Source organism: Cryptomeria japonica, chromosome 6, assembly GCF_030272615.1.
Source record: "Cryptomeria japonica chromosome 6, Sugi_1.0, whole genome shotgun sequence".
In the NCBI taxonomy this organism is placed as follows: Eukaryota; Viridiplantae; Streptophyta; class Pinopsida; order Cupressales; family Cupressaceae; genus Cryptomeria; species Cryptomeria japonica.
Window position 1 is genome coordinate 677206566 of NC_081410.1, and position 16871 is coordinate 677223436.

At 35.4% G+C, this 16871-nt stretch overlaps 1 protein-coding gene across 1 annotated transcript in view; it reads left to right on the forward strand.

Moving 5' to 3' along the window:
- Window positions 1-16569, forward strand: part of LOC131044326 (uncharacterized) — a 72261-nt gene extending 55692 nt beyond the window's left edge. The window contains 12 exon segments of the mRNA XM_057977628.2: window positions 1898-2015; window positions 2128-2185; window positions 2442-2666; window positions 2773-2833; window positions 3113-3172; window positions 3297-3316; window positions 3412-3477; window positions 10440-10607; window positions 10758-11015; window positions 11235-11447; window positions 15450-15721; window positions 15834-16569. Of these exon segments, the coding sequence (XP_057833611.2) occupies window positions 1898-2015; window positions 2128-2185; window positions 2442-2666; window positions 2773-2833; window positions 3113-3172; window positions 3297-3316; window positions 3412-3477; window positions 10440-10607; window positions 10758-11015; window positions 11235-11447; window positions 15450-15721; window positions 15834-15978 (1664 nt within the window). The 3' untranslated portion in view covers window positions 15979-16569.
- Window positions 16570-16871: the final 302 nt, after the last annotated feature.

The following is a 16871-nucleotide window of genomic DNA, read 5'->3' on the forward strand; positions in this document are numbered from 1 at the left end:
TGCCACAATGGTTACACCACCAAAGATAACTCCCACCACTAGACATTTGCTTGATCATTGTTGTACAATGTCAAAGTGCCGAATCATTAGTTCAAGCGCCGACAATTGAATTAAAGGTAGAGCTTTCGCTTGCAAACATTACATACGAATAATAAACGTAAAATGGAAAAAACACAAAACATTATTGAAAAAAATTGGGGAAAATTCAGCATTATAACCCCCTATTATGCATAGAAAGTATACAAAAATATTCAAAACTTGTTAAAAATTAAAAAAGAAAAAAACTTAATTTTTTTTGAAAAAGCTTGAAAAATCTTGAAAATATTATTGAAAACTTGAATAAAATGAGGATTTACTCACCTTTGATGGGTAATCTGCCTTCTCCAATGATTCCTAAGCTCTTGATGCATGTATCATGCCTCCGTAGCCTTCACCTTCGAAGAAAAATGAAACCACATTCAAAACAAGCTTGTTATAAAAAAATGATGAAAAAGAAAGTACGAAGCAATGAAATTAGTGAATGAGCAAATAGTTCAAAATGGAGTCAAATGGGTGAAACTAGGGTTTTAGCCAACAATTTGAGGCATTAAAAATGAGTTTTTTGAAGTGGTGGGGCTGTTTTTTGGTGCCCACGCGGCCGAGTACGCCTGGGTTGAACCCACAGAGAATTTGGATGTTGGGGATGCACCCAAGACGAACTCAAGTGTGAACCCGGACTGCATTGGGACTCGAATAGCACTCAGCTCAGAATCTGACCTCTTAGACAAGAACCTGGTAACGTAGCAAAAAGCAATGTGCCACTGCTAACATCTTCACCAAGCCTCTTGGACATGTGAAGATTGACACTTTTAAGGATTCTCTCATTAGTAATTTAAAACAATGATGTATTGTGGGGGTGAATGTTGGAATATTCCATCATTGTCTTCCCATGGCTAGTTTGTTCTGGTTTATTATTGGTTGTTAGTGTTTTAGGATATTTGTCAAGTCAATCCATTTTAGTTTTGTTTTGTGTGAGTAATAGTTGATACATGAGATTAATACATTCTTATATGTATAAATATTTGAAATTTTCAATCCAATATGTAACTGCGTTCTTTTTGGTAAGTAGGTTTTCCTTCTTTTTGAAGAAATGTATCTTATATTACCTCAGATAACAAATGATATACATTGAGTTTATGAAGTGAAAGCTCTCCCTGTCCAAGCAAGGAGAGACATATTCACCTATTTTGGTACTTTCTAGACATAAACACAATTTTTTTTTCTTTTTTAATGATATGCAAAAATTAAATGGATTATCTTTCACCACATTTTCAATTATTTATTCCCACTTCAAATAGATCCATAGACGGTCTTTTTCTTGGGTAGTCCTTGTACAGATGACATCCATCATGATCCTGCTGCCATGTCCTTGATTTTATTTTGGCTTTAGTTTGACTTTCTTAGAGTTCATTTTATGAGCTACTTTATTTAAGCACCTAGAGTTATGGCTGACTTGCATGGTCTGATATATATACATATATATAGTCTCTTATTACCTTCTGAAGGGCTTGAACCAATTCCAAGTTTTGTTCATTGTTGGAAGTCAATTCTACACCTTTAAAATATGTTAATACAAATTGCTCGCCAGCGTTGAAGGTTGTTCTGTAATTTTCTGTGGATGACTTGGAAGCCTTGTCAAACCTTGGTAGACAGGGGAAATTGTATTGTGATTGTATTGTCAAACTTTTTCTTTTATGATCTGCGATTCTCCATTCCTGTCTATAAATGGGGATTAATAGAATTTCCTGCAATGTGTGTGCTTGAATCTGAAGTACTTCTTTGTAATTTTTCAATTCTTTATTACCTTATTGTATCATAGTTCATGACTATGAGGGATTTGTATTTATTGATGCTACAGGAATTTGGGTTTGGGGTACACCAATAGACATGGATATTGGCGGAGTGAGGACATCTGTCCTGTTTCTTGATACTGAGGGTTTTGAAAGTGTTGGAAAATCCAATGTTTATGATGACAGGCAAGTTTTAAAGTAATACTTTCAAGCAAGAAGTGTATCCAATAAATATGTTACTTTGTATATTTCAGTACCAACTTCTGAAGTGATATGATGAATGTTGTCTGTGGCTCAGGATTTTTGCTCTGGCAACTGTTCTGAGCTCAATTCTCATATACAATTTGCCTGAAACGGTTTGTTTTCCCTGCAATATCAATTTAAAGTTGAAGAACTTTTTGGGACTAGCATTTTCAAGCTTAATTTGGTGCTTTATAAGCTGAAATTGTTTGAGATGATATTTGCCAATTTCATTTGTGCATATTTTAATGTGAACACAGTAGCATGAAGAACTGTACACAAAATTACTGGCTAGTTTCTTTCTCCACCTTGAGGTATTTAGCATAAAGTGAAGGACCTAATAACTTTTCCTTTGAATTTGTTCTTAATTAGGTTCGTGAAGCTGATATATCTCGGCTATCTTTTGCTGTTGAACTTGCCCAAGAGTTTTATGGGAGGTCAGTGAAGTTCCTTTTAGTCCTCCTGTTAGCTTAGATATTTCTAATGAAGTGATTATATTTATATTTTGGTATGGATTGTCATATTAATGTATTTGTTGATGTTGCCATTTCGTCCTTGTTTCACCATTTTCTACTGAGGACCATCTATAGAGTGAAGGTAAGCAACTCTAATGGCAGTCAGATTATTATTAGATAGTGCACTTCAATACATAATGAGCTGTCTAATTATGATTTACATTAAAAGTTTGGTATTATTAATGTAGGGGAGAGACATTGCTTTCCAACCTGCTAAGCTTTTGTGGCTCATACAACGCGATTTCCTTGGTAAGTTGGGAATATCCTCTTACATGTTTTAGTTTTGAGCAGAGTAACAGACTAACTTAACAGTTCTAGCTGATTTAGTCATCCATTACTTCACATTCAATTTGGGAGATTTAGAGCTCTATAATTATCAAGCAGGTTTTAACTAATTTTACAATGACAAAATTTTCTTGTCTTCAATTTATTAGTTTATTTTCATATGTATTTTCCTTTTTGAGCAAAAGAGGTTGTTGTCCCTTCATTTGACATGCACTGAAGATCAATGTTAAACAATGCCAACAGAAGGAAAATCTGTACAACAAATGGTGAATGAAGCTCTTCAACAGGTTCCTAATCTCAGTGGTTTGTATTGTAAACATTTTAGTATAATTTCCTTTAACTTAGAAATATCCTTTTAATTTTTCTTGATTCATGTGGTGACAATCTTCTTTAATCACTGTGCTATGAATTTTTTTCTTGATCCCAGGGAACAAAAACATTGAGCAGGTATTTGAGATTTAATATTGAAAATTAAAGGCATTCCATTCGAATACCTAAATGATGCCTTAGTTATAACATTGCACATTCTATGGTTGATCCAGGTTAATCAGATTCGAGAGTCTTTGGCAATTATGGGTGGAAGCAACACAGCTTTTAGTTTACCACAAGTAAGCATTTAGCTTTATCCCCAAAGCTTTCTTGATTCATGATAACAACCAACACACATTCTTGCAAGTGTGCACACACACATTCAAAATTAAGCTTCAGTTATCAAATATACTCTATGTAAATTGACTTGTTTTCAAAAAACATTCTTTGTAAAGCATACCCTTGGCAAAAGTCACAGTGTATGTCACCTGAAAAGCCAGTGAAACTCAAATCTCACCAAGTGATGGAGCTACGGAGTACGGACAACTCAAAAAGGCATAGTAAATCCTGCACTATACTTAAGAATCCATGATAGAGAAATGATTAATAATGACCCTCTGTGTAGGAGTAGGTGGCCCTGTGTGTAGGAGTGAGTCAAGACAGCATCCTTCTAGAGTGCTGCTATTCTACCAACTAAGCAACATCAGTCTGTTTACTCCTAGTTTTGGAGATTGATTGCTACAGATGTAGGGGGCAGGTATTGGGGCTATGTTGAGGTACCTATCGAATATTAGGGGATGTTGGGGTCCTTGACATAAAGTAAAAGATTCATGTGATATCCCTTTTTGGGATATTCCTGATTTTTGCCTTAAAACAATAACGCTTACTCAAAAAGTTAATAGCTTAGTGAAAGATTAAGTATTTATGATAATATTCAGATCAAGTATTTATGACAATACCCAAAATTAATCAAATTGTGAATTTTTCGAGATACTTACAAATTTGCTGAATTAGAGTTTTTCATCCCTAACTCAACAGTGACAGTACCAAGGGTTTTTGTCCTTAGCTTGCCAAAGAGTATGAAAGGGATTTTGTCTTTCCAACTCTTAGCACATCCTCGAGGTTTTTCATCCTTCTCGACCAAGATCTGGGATTTCATCCAAACTTGATAAGAGCGTGAAAGGGTTTTTACTTTTTAATATTTTATCTTCTGAATTCTCATGGACTTGGAAGGGATTTCATTCTTCCTATTTGCAAGACACTTCCTTGAGTTGAAAATTGATAATTTGATGTATTTGGTAGACTATTGCTGATTTGATGCTTTTTATGAATTGTCACTTGAATGAATTTCTGGTTTTATTTATTGCTGAATGAATTTCTCACTTGATACTTGAAAAATGAATTTCTGTGTTGATGTCCTTCTGAAATGAAATGTCTCTCCCCTTTATATTCTCAATTTGGAGGGAGTCACCCTTCTTCATAAAATACGTTGCCTTTGCAAGAGTTGCACCACTTCATAGTTGAGTGCTGCCTTGACATTATGAATTTTAATTTTAATTACATGCTGTTTGGAAATTGCTATCAATAACATTCCTTAATTAATCTCAACCAACCCCTTTGTAAAATTGTTACTATTTAATTTTTTTTGTCAATGATAAAGGCAACAGTCTAGAATTTTATAATACTGCGACTCCCTTAACATGGCAGAGGCATGACAGTCCACCCTTCCCAATATTGCTTGTCCACAAGCAAAGTTTCTGCTCCTTCCCAAATTGCATCTTCCATAGGAAAATTCTTCCATTTAACCAAATATACTGGTATAACCTTATTTCTTAATTTGTTTTCTCCCATTTCAATGATGGCCTTAGGTTCCAAAATTGATTTTCCCTCATCATCAAGTCGGGGTAACTTCAGACATGGTGTAACATGTTGACTTAGCACCTTCTTGAGGCGAGATATGTGAACGCCATTATGAATTCGACTATTGGTTGGTAACTCCAATTCATAAGCAACTTCGTTAATCCTTATGATCTTATAATGCCCATAGAATTGTGTCTTGAGTTTCTCAGCACCACTTCCCTTGATAGAGGATTGTTTGTAAGGTTGCAACTTGCAACCTTACAAAAAGTAAGTCTCCAACTTCAAATGTTTTTTCAGATCTACATCGATCAGCATACATCTTTTGTTGATTCTTGGCTTGTTGCAAGTTTTCCTTGAGGACGTTTAAAATATCCGCACTTTGTTGGACCAAGATTCTTGCTCCAGGGACTTTGCTATCTGTGGATCAAATCTCCGAAGTATACTGCTTCATACCCATATAGTGCCTGAAAGGAATCATTCCTATTGACATATGATGAGTAGAATTGTAACAATATTCTCCGAGATGTAGCCTCTTGACCCATGCTGTTTGATTTCCTGTGACATAGCTCTGCAAATATCCTTCAAGCCTTTTATTTACAATTTCGGTTAGCCCATTCATTTGTGGGTGGTAGCTAGTGTTTGGGGTAAGTTATGTTCTGGCCAACTTAAAGAGTTCTTGCCAAAATAAACTAAGGAATTTACTATCTTCGTCATGTAAGTTGTTTTTGGGTAGCCCATGTAGATCGAGGATATAATTGAGCTAGAATCTTGGAAGTATCTTAGCCACTACAAATTCAATTGCATGTAAAAGCTTTATTAAAATAAATTGCTTACTGTTAACAGTTTGATGGTTCAAAGCACAAGCTGCAGATTTCAAACTCAACAATGAAATATCACCATATTAATTGGTAGGATGTGCTAGAAACAAATAATACCAGATGAATAATATCGATGATGATGAGTCATGACCAAGTGATAGTTGAAAGGTTATGACTATCTAAATACAAATACAACACATATGCAATATTTTAATGCTATAGCATGTGGCACAAACAAACTGGAGATCATTCTTGCCTCTGATATATGCCAACAATTGCTACATCAAGTATACTAAGAGAGATGACAAGGCTTTATTTTTATGATCAATCCTTTACAGTTATCGCTGAATGTTATACCTTGCAAAAGGAGAACCAATAACCAGAAGGATGATGCAATATTTGTGCATCTGATTATAATGGACTGTAACCATAGATGATCTCGCCTTCTACATATCGCCTGTTAATTTTGTGACTCAGACCAGCAATCAGACTTTCAGTATTTAATTATTTGCTAACATTAAGTAAACTATAAACAAGTAAATGAAAGAGAGAAAGCAAGTGCACAAGAGACCAACACAATTACCCTGGGAAAACCTCCAAGGAGGAAAAACCCAGCACTAAAGACCCACAGGTCAGATTATGTATTCAATCTTGAATTGTAACAATACAATACTTAGCTGGAATCTTCAACCTCTTATCAGATCTGCTCCTTTTGTCATATCAGATCTGCACTTCTAATTTCACCAAGTCTGCACCAAGTCTGCTCTTTAATGCACTCTCTAACAGAAATTAGGAACACCAAAATAGCTTTGTCTTCCTTGAATAAGTTACCCCAGTTCACTTCTTAATTTTGCACACCAAGTAGCAGAAGAATTTCGCTGATTGCATGAATGAATGATTGATTTGATCTTGGCAAATGATCTTTATTTATATGGCAGATAACTTTCAAGTCGGCCTTAATTAGAATTTAAGATTGGCGCCAAAATGGTTTTGGAGTGGCGTGTCAATATAGGGCAGGCCCTGTTTAGGGGCACGCTACCCTCTTTAGGTCCAGCCCTACACGTTAACCTTGAAAGGGGAGGCCCAGCCCTTTAGGGGTTCGGATGTTGCCTTTAGGCAATCCGAACTCCCTTTCCTATTTACAAACAATATCGCCTAGGAATTTCTTCTCTATCGGCCACAGGAAGAGTTCATAGGAGACTCAAAAGACTAAAAAAGCTAAACAATGATCAACTCAACAAAAAACAACCATGTTCTGACCCAGAAATATAATTTCCATAAGAGACAAAAAATGGTCTTTACAAACAGTTGTGTTGCCATAGGATAAATGAACTAACACATATATATAATAATAAGCTGTGGTTCATGATAATATATATAATAAAACTTCACAGATAAATTTCTACCAAATGGAAACTTCATTCTAAAACTATAAAATCTAGAGATTTTACAATACACTCACAAATTGAAGAATCCAATAAACTAAAGCCACAAACCAAAACTGAAAGCCCAGAAATCTTGAACACACTTGATTTAAACACCCAAAAGTGAAACTTTGAAACATAACTAAATTGGAGATGCATGTATTCAGGACTAGGTGATTTTTGGCTGAACCTACACAAATGGCTAGGAGAGTTTTCATCCTCATTTGCATTCTTTCTAGAAACGATTCATAAAATGGGCAACAGCTGTTTTTTGAGACAACCTTCTTATATAGTTTTTCCAGGGAAAATTATATAATATTATTCTCTTTTTGATAATTATTCTCTCCATCATTAAGTGTTCTATTTTGCTTCACCATCATGCACCTTGTGTCTAATGACACTTTAATCAACCACTTATATCAACATTTTTAAATGATTGAATATAGGTCATCTTTTTTGAATTATAATGCAGATTTATTTTTTTGACAACATAAATTTAATTATTCAATTATTCCTTTAGTTCGAAAAAGGGAACATGTTAGTCAATTACTCATCCCAATGTATCAAACTTGAAAGACTATGATGTGCTTGTTACAAAGAATGACTCGAAGCAACAAGAGATGGAATATAATCTCAATGGATGCCATCTAACTAAATTGGCCATCCCATGATGTGTGTTCAAACAAGATGTTTGAATATGAATGCCTAGAGATGAATTTGCCAATGTTGGAATGCAAGAATCCTCAATCTTTGGACATTGACTCAGATAAAGAAGATGAAGCCTTTGAATCTAGATCAGGACTGATAGAAGCCAAAGAATCAATGAATATAGAAGAAGGGGCATTAGGCAAAGCTTTAATGACATCACAACCACCAAGAATAATTAAGCTTCTCTTCTATATCATCATCAAGGGTAGAAGACTGTCCATAACATAATCATTTTGAAATGGAGAGAGATGTGGGTCTCCAAAGATATTCAAATCTTGGTCTAAAGAATGCGTGGGCAATCAATATGTGAGATAGAAGACAATGTCAAGATCAATCTAAGGACATGATCATTCTTGATATACCATGCTTTCTTTTGATTGGTTGTACCTGGTTCAGGGACAAGTCAATAGAAATGTGGCAAGGGATGAGGCAACTCGAGATGTTTTAGGATGCTGCCTTGCCAAGACTTATAGTTCCCTTTGTTCAGGATGATTATGAAAGGATGAATTGAAAAATGCATGACTTTATAATGATAGACTTATACAAATTATAGATTAAAAAATGTGAAATTGGAACCCTTGCAGGATAAAAAATGGTCTCCCATATTTTGCAGAACGTCCAAGGTACAAGTCAAAACAAGAAAGCTAAATTCAAACTGAAATAAGTAATAACAGGTACCTGGGGCAAAATCAGGAAAAACCAAGTGGATGGTTGTGTAGTGCTTGGAATCAATTTTCTAATGCCTATTTGTTTACAAAATCCGACATCTTATGCCCAAGTTATGGCTTTTTCCTCAAAATTGCTCTTCTAGGCTTGGAAAAAGGCACAAAATTGGCTGAGTACTGGTCATCAATGTGACCAAGGGCTAAAGGGTTGGGAGCTGGCATAGGCATTGACGTCATCCCTACATCGTTGCACTAGAAAATAAATATTTATGTGAAAAACAATTTAAAAAAAATTGTACTAGGTCAATGTAGTTGTGACAAGCAGAGGGTAGGAGAATATTTTGACTACATAATTTGATTTTTTGTAGTGATGGCAATTAATGGTACAATGACCATATGACTATATGGAATTAGATGGATTCGTATGGTTGTATGGAATTTTCCTCATGTAATTCTTCAAAACCCCTAAAAAAGCTTCAAATTTTTCTGGTTTCAAACCCTATCATGTCATATATGGATTTATATGTTTTTGAGTCTTTTGAGCTCAACTATGAGTTCCATTTTGCACTAAGATGCATTGTATGAAAGCTCTTAGCTAAAATCATCCAAAAAGATGGAAAGCAATTGTAGATCTAGAGCTTTGTTACTATGTAAAAATTGTTGATCAACCCCATAGTAACCCAACGATCACTTGCAACCAAAACAACCTTCCACACAAGAGAGAAGCAATATAAATTCTGTGAAGCCAAGGAATTAATTACATGCAAAATGAAACTGGTACAATATACAATGAAGAAACCCTTGTTATAAAGACAAGGATGAAACCTTAAGACATAGTAAGATCATGACAAGTGTCTTAATCCTATAATATGGGACACAAAAAATAAATGACATAAGTAAGCTTAAGTATGTAAGTGTCAATTCTCTGTAGGTACACAAGTGCAATGTAAAATGCACACTCAATAGTTGGGTTAATGGATAAAGTGCAGGTTATCGGATTTTAATTGTTTTTTCCCTCTTTTCTTCCTTTTCTATTCTCCTAAACTTCTTTGCATTGATCCTTCTGCTTGCATTGTGTTTAAGATGTGTTATTGTGCCTGCAATTTTGTAGCTATTCATGAATCAGTAAGGGTGTGATTTATAGGCAGCAGCATTGATAAGAATTTAAGAAACTGTTTGTAGATTGTATTTAATATTTGCAGGCATGTTGCCATGTGAGTTTAATATCCTTATAGTAGGGGATGTCCCTGATAGCAATATCCATCCTTGGTGGACCTATTTGCTACTGCAATGTTAGTGTGAGCATTTTAAAGATAAGCTCTCAATTCAAATTCTGCATATGTTGCAGACTCTTACCATTGTGAAGTTGCATATTCTGATAAGAGAGAGAGATCGTGACCTACAATGATCAAACTGTTTACTCGTTCTTGTTTAAAATCATAATCAAGTTTTTACCATTGAAACTCATCTCAGTAAATTGGCATGATTTTTTTGTCATTTGTAAATTTAATCAACTAATTAAACAAATTTTACTTTTTTGGGTTTCCACATGTTGATCATGACTAGTTCATACTGATATTATAAATTAATCTTTCACATGTTGGTCTTCAAAGCTGGAAGATGAATTGCTTTGATTATTTATACATTTATCATCTTCTTTCTTCAGCATCTACTTCTCTGGAAATGTTGTTTGACAAGTTTTCTTTTGCTTTTTCTTGAAGCAACTTCAATTGAACAAACAAGTTGGCTGACAAGGAATGTGGAATTCTTTTGATTGTGAATATAGCCTCATCTATTGCGCACCAAACTTTGCAATATGAGTGATTCTGAACTGGATAAAAACTATGTAAAACGACGTGAGGAGTTGAAGGGACTAGTCACCTCCATGATTCAGCCAAAGATGGTTCAAGGGAAACATCTAAATGGGAAAGATTTTGCATCATTTTTGACACAGGTTTTGTCTTCTCCTGCTAATCTTGTGGAAGATTTAGTTTCAGTGTAATTTTCATTCAAACTGGATGTCTTACGAAAACCTAAATACATGGATTGCTTAAGCTTTGTTGTCAATTCCAGTTTTTGTTGACATAACCTGTCATAATTTCAGATTCTTGAAGCTCTGAACAAAGGTGATATTCCATCTACAGTTTCACTTGTAGAGGTTTTCAATAAAGGAATAGTGGACCACTGCTTGAGGTTGTACAATGAGAAAATGTCAGGTGTCACCTTACCACTTTCAGAGGATCTATTGAGACAGATGCATACAGAATTAAAGATGAAAGTAATGGATGCATTTGAAGAGCAGCGCTTTGGCCGGTATCATGTCAAAACATCAGTTGACATGCTTGATTTTGATATTCAGAAGGTGAGATGAACTCACGGACTGTGCCTTTCTTATTGTAGTTATCATTAAGAATTTTCAATATCTTTGCTAGCATATTGAATTATGTAATTTACCTTGTCTTCTAACAGAAAACCATACCTGCTGCCTAACAGAATATTATTCATTCTATATCTTGTTTAGATGAGATGACTTATCAAAGAATGATTTCTTACTTACAGTATTAATTTTCTGTAAATGCAGGCTTATGAAAGTTTGCTCTTGACAAACGAATATAAATCTGCAAAGTTGTGTGAGGCCCTGTACACAAAGTGTGAGGACAGAATGGATGAGCTCCAAGACTTGAGACTTCCATCAATGGCAAAGTTCAATGCAGGCTTTGTCCAATGTAATAGGAGTTTTGAGGCAGGTTGTCAGGGACCATCAAAGGCTATTTATGAGAAGCGTATTCAGAAGGTAGTCTGTTTATCCAAACTCATACTAGTCAATGAATAATGAGGGTAGTTAACTATGAAAAAGAGAAAATAAATTGCAAAATAGTAATACCCATAGATGACCTAAAAGGGTGAAGAGAACTTGCATTTACAATTAAGATAGCTACAATCAAATATGTGTCTTAATTAACCATGTGCAAAAATAAATTCATATACATAATTAACAGTTCAAGTGTATTATACATGCATCTCCAGAAAATCATATAGAGATTAGATTGAGTGCTCGAAGCTCTAAACAATTCCTTTCAATGAGTTTTCTTTAAAATCTATAGTTATATGTCCTTACAATGTTTTGACATAAGCCATATTTTAAATAACATCTGTAATGGGTATCTCCATCTTTTTTTGTATGGCATTTATAATGGAATATACCTTGTAATTTTTATGTTTTTGCCACACATCTCCATAAGAAATTTCCCAATTTTCAAGTGGTGTCTAAGAAATGTATAGAGATGCAAAGAAACTTCATCAGAACTACCCTGATGTCTTGTGACATCCCTGTATGAGTCTCTGAGATAGTTTCTGATATGAGAACCAGTATTAAGGGTCAGGGTATGAGTCTCCTGGTAACTTTGGTATAAGCAGACATGGTCTCACAATTTTAACAGCATAATGTTAGACAGAATGAAAATAAATTGAGATAAAAGAACTAAATTTTATTTTTACTTTTCTAACGTAGTTACAAATGATGATGGGCCTCTTCTTTATAAATAGAATATGACAATGGGTTTAAGGATGAGATAACCTGTACAACAATAATAATTACCAAAAACAGATTTAGTTCACTAAAGAGACTAAGTGACTCACCAAGTCGAGCTTAGTAATAAAGAGATAGACAGAGTTATCTAGGACTGACTATGATATGGACTCAGCTAAAATATCAGTTTATGATATTACATGATTATCTATGATTTACAATAACAAATATTCACCTAACATTAACAAACTAAGAAAAGTTAGAAAAACCTAAATATGAAAAGAGAAATAATAAAGTGCCTAGTATCAAAGGTGTATCTGCAGCAACATGTACTACCGAAGGAAACTGATTTGACCAACCCAAATTTATGATTGTATCCTCTTTGATGTCTATGCATAAAATATGTTTCTCATCACAAGTGGATGTGCCATTTCACGTAATTATTTTCCCCGCAATGTAGTACATGATTGTTCTAAGAAGTTTCTCTAGCATGAATATGGTCTGCAGGATTATCCAAATTTGAATCATGCACATGGGGACCTTCAGTTCTGAGTACGAGGCCAAAACTAGTCATAAATAAATCAATGTAGATATTAGGGAAGACTTTTAAGAATACAAATTCCTGTTGCATATTTAGCATGGGAAATACAAAGATAGACTCATGTATGGAGGGTGCATCTCATTTATGTATAGAGAGGTTGCAAGTAATCAATTATGCATATCATTGAAGATTTTAGATTCTCAGTCGTAGTAATATTCTAAAATGAGCATGTCAGTGTTCACAATTCCACCATCTGCTTCATTGAGAATGCCATAGCTTTTTGTTTGTCAGTCAGACTTAAATGTTGTAATTTGCAGGTGAAAGAAATATCAATCTGGTATTTTTGAGGGGCATTCGTACTTTGGACGATAACTGATTGAAGTCATAATCTGTTAAAATTCGTGTACAGAAATCAGTTCATATTTCAGCACATAGCAAAGTGGCTTCCTGCTTTGAAAGAATTTTCAGTTTTCTAATCATATGATTGTCATTATACCTTAGCATAATGCACAAAGAGATGAATGAGATATAGATTTATTTCACAGAATGTTTCACATCCTCTTCCCCTTGACCAATTCAGCCAATCATATTGATTTCTCACAAAATAGAGGTGTGTTTTTTATTAAAGGGTTAAACAGGTTTTGAAGGGACCTGAAACCCTATATACAAAAGGCTGCCTTCAGCAAAAAAGAACTAAACCGGCAGCCAACAAAAAGACAAAGAAAAGAGACCAAACAACAAAGAAGGCACTAGGCCAAGACAAGAAGAAACACAATAAAAAGGTTACTTAAGGTTCTTTAAAGCTTCAACCGCCTCAGCCTCACGTTCGGATGCCTCCTGAGCAAGCTTCTTGATGTCCTGTAAGTTCTTTAGCACCTGATCAACAACCTTCTTGAGATGGCCCCTAGTACAGGTACAAGGTCCTTTGTCCTCTTCAGCCTCAGTCTGATTGCTTCTGTCATTCAGGTCTATGAACTGAGGATTACCTTGATGCAGCCTTTCGAATTTTTCCACCAGCATCCTCATATTGCTCGCAGACCCTTTAATCGCATTGTGGCTGAAATTGACCAGCTTGATCAGGTTAGCATTGATATCCTCCATTTTTGTTTCCAAAGCCACAATACGTCCTTCATAATCAGATTTCAAACTAGCCACATCCATCATGGCCTTTTGAAGAGACACAACCACATTTCTGCCTTCTTTATCAACCCACGATCACCATGCTCCACACCATTATCCAGCCTAGCTTGAATTGACTTGATCTTAAGGCTCATCTATTTGATTTCATGGAAGTACCATTTATGCATCATAAAGGTGTCCACCGCCGCATCCCTAGCGAGACCCTAGGACATCATCATGGTTTTCCTTATCCAAATTGAGGTGGGGAGAATCAGTGTTCAATTGATGCGGAAATGGCGATCTATCACCTCTATCCTTAGAAATCTCCTCAAAATCCCCAAGGAGAGGAATGGCGGTCACTCTGTTCAGAGGAAACAGGGGAGGCCTTCTTCTTGTTGTCTCTCTTCAGAATTCTACTAGTGCTTGGCTTTCCCCTTTTGTTTCCAACCCTAACCTCAGAGTCCTCTTCGGTATCCCACCCCTCATCCTCCGAAACAACAAATTCCGAAACCTCATATTCTGGGGAAGGGGGGTGGGGACGGGGGGTCAAATTCTCAGAGAGCTCAGGTTTACTCTTAGAAGGGGTCGGCAGAGATTTTTTATGTTCCATGATGAGCATTATAAGGCCTTCGTGCAGGATAGGGGTTCGAAGGAAAAGAGATCCTATCCTTATATCTGAAATGATTGACCAACACAAAACAATGCCCCAAAACATTGGTAAATGGCTATCAAGGGAGAAATACTGCATTAGTACCTTAAGGACAGCACCCCAAAGGGGTTTGATGGAGCTCATTTCAAAACCGCTCTTTGGCTTACTAATTTTATTTGTGGCTGCTCACTTTGGAGGTTTCTTGTTTGGCAGCCTGCAGGCTATGTGACTGCCTATTTGTTGACATGTGCCCTCAATTAGAGACCTATAAGGGCTATATGTTGACTCTTGTTAATCATCCTTATATATGTTGACATGTATGCCATTCTTGGAGCTTGTAGTAAACACAGTTTTGGCCCTCTTTAAGAAAGTTGCATTATCATACATAACGATACTTGAACCCAGGGCTCATGGTGGCAATTGAACTCAGATACACTTGCTGGATGCTAGCATGTATGGACCCGATTACTGTGTCGAGGCCTTAACAATTTTGAATATCTAATTTGGATACAATATAAAACAAGTAGGTTGGCTCCACTCTAAATATTTGTTTTGCTTCTTTGTCCTATATTAAACTTAAATTCTCATAAGGTCAAAATTGAACACGTAATTAGGAAAGGTTCAATTTTCTATCCTGTATTAAGATGTTTGATTTTACTTTCTACTTTGGTTTAATTTTAAGCGTTCTTATGTATTTATGTGGTAAATATAGGTGGAATCATATTAAAGTAGTTTTAGATCTTAAATTTCTTAGGCTTCTGTAAACATATTGGGCAGGCAAAGATCTTTTTTCATTGAAATGCATCTCTTTTTGGTTTCATTTCACTTTGTTAAAAATTTTCTTGTCATATTCGTGCCATTTCTAATACAAAGCAATAAAATTTACATTATGTGCAGAAGGCAACTTTCAGAGTGTCTGATAAAAACTTTAACAGCTTTAATTGGATATTCTTGGCAGATGCTTGGAAAAGCTCGCTTACAGTTTATCAAAGACTATAACAATAGACTTTTCAACTGGCTTGTGGGATTCTCCCTTGCACTGGTTGTGCTGGGCCGCTTCGTCTTAAAATTTTTTCTTGTGGAGGTGGTTGCTTGGGCTTTGTTTATCTTCTTAGAGACATATACTCGTATATTTTGGTCACCAGAATCACTGTATTACAATCCCATATGGCATTGTATAGTTACTGTTTGGGAGACGGTAGTATACAGTCCTGTACTTGATTTGGACAGGTAGATCCATTATTTCTGGTGATTAGAGAAATTTTAATGTGTTTTTCAGTTTTTGCATCTATTACACATTGTATAAAGATGCTAATTCGTGGATATGTTTAAAAATTGATAGATGGGCGATTCCTTTAGCTTGGTTATCCTTGATATTGCTGCTCTTGTGGCGTTTTTACGGCAAGAAAAAGCTCTCTGGAGGTCCATTGCTTCCTGTGTATGCATTCCAAAGAGGGAATTCCAATCCTCGTCGTCGGAGCGAATAATTATCTACTACATTCACATTCTACAAACAAGAATTTTATTTATTTAGCGAAAAAAGGCATTTTTGACAGGTATATTTGGCAGCCCAGAGTCTTGAAAGGGTCTCGATGTACTTAACAGTAATGATGTCAATCAGAAATCCTGCATACCTTTTCAGACCAAATTGCTTCCAGTGTTTTAATACCCAGCAAGCATTGTATCATGCTGCATTATTTTTTTTATCAACCCCGGCAAGGGAGTACTAGGTGATGTAATCTAAATTCTTTCTTAAATGGAATAGAAGATGGGGATTGAATGTGGATGCCAAATTTTATATTTTGGCAAATTCCCATAATAGTAGAAGTATTCGAGGTAATTTTTTTTCCTCCTGTAAAATTATCGCTAGATCAGCGCCCGGAATTGTCAGAATTATATGGATGGTTATAATCTTCTTTGCTGAGCACACTTATAAATATTGAAGTGCATCTACAAAACCCCTGTAATTTTAACTCATTCCCAAAGTGAGACCTAAAAAGATCCTTTCCACATGATGGAGGTCTTGGTCTCACAAAATGGGCAAATTCTATCCAAAACTGTAACTGATTTGAAGTTTAGATTTGATTTGTCTGTGTTCTGTCAAATGATGAATGGTTTAAGATTTGAACAGAATTAGTTGTGAACATCGCATAGCTGATTACACAAGAAATTCTAACAAAGGTAGCCTACTTTTTTTTTTCTTCATAAATTGGGTTCCTATTTGTCTGTTATTAATGGAGGAGCCATCTGGCATTCTCTCGGAGCAACATATGAACATTTTAAAATGTTTATGTTTGCAATAAGTGGTTTGTTGTTTATTGGCGAAGATAAATGATTTGTAAAGAGTCCTTTATTAATGATAAGTTCTCTTGAATGTAGA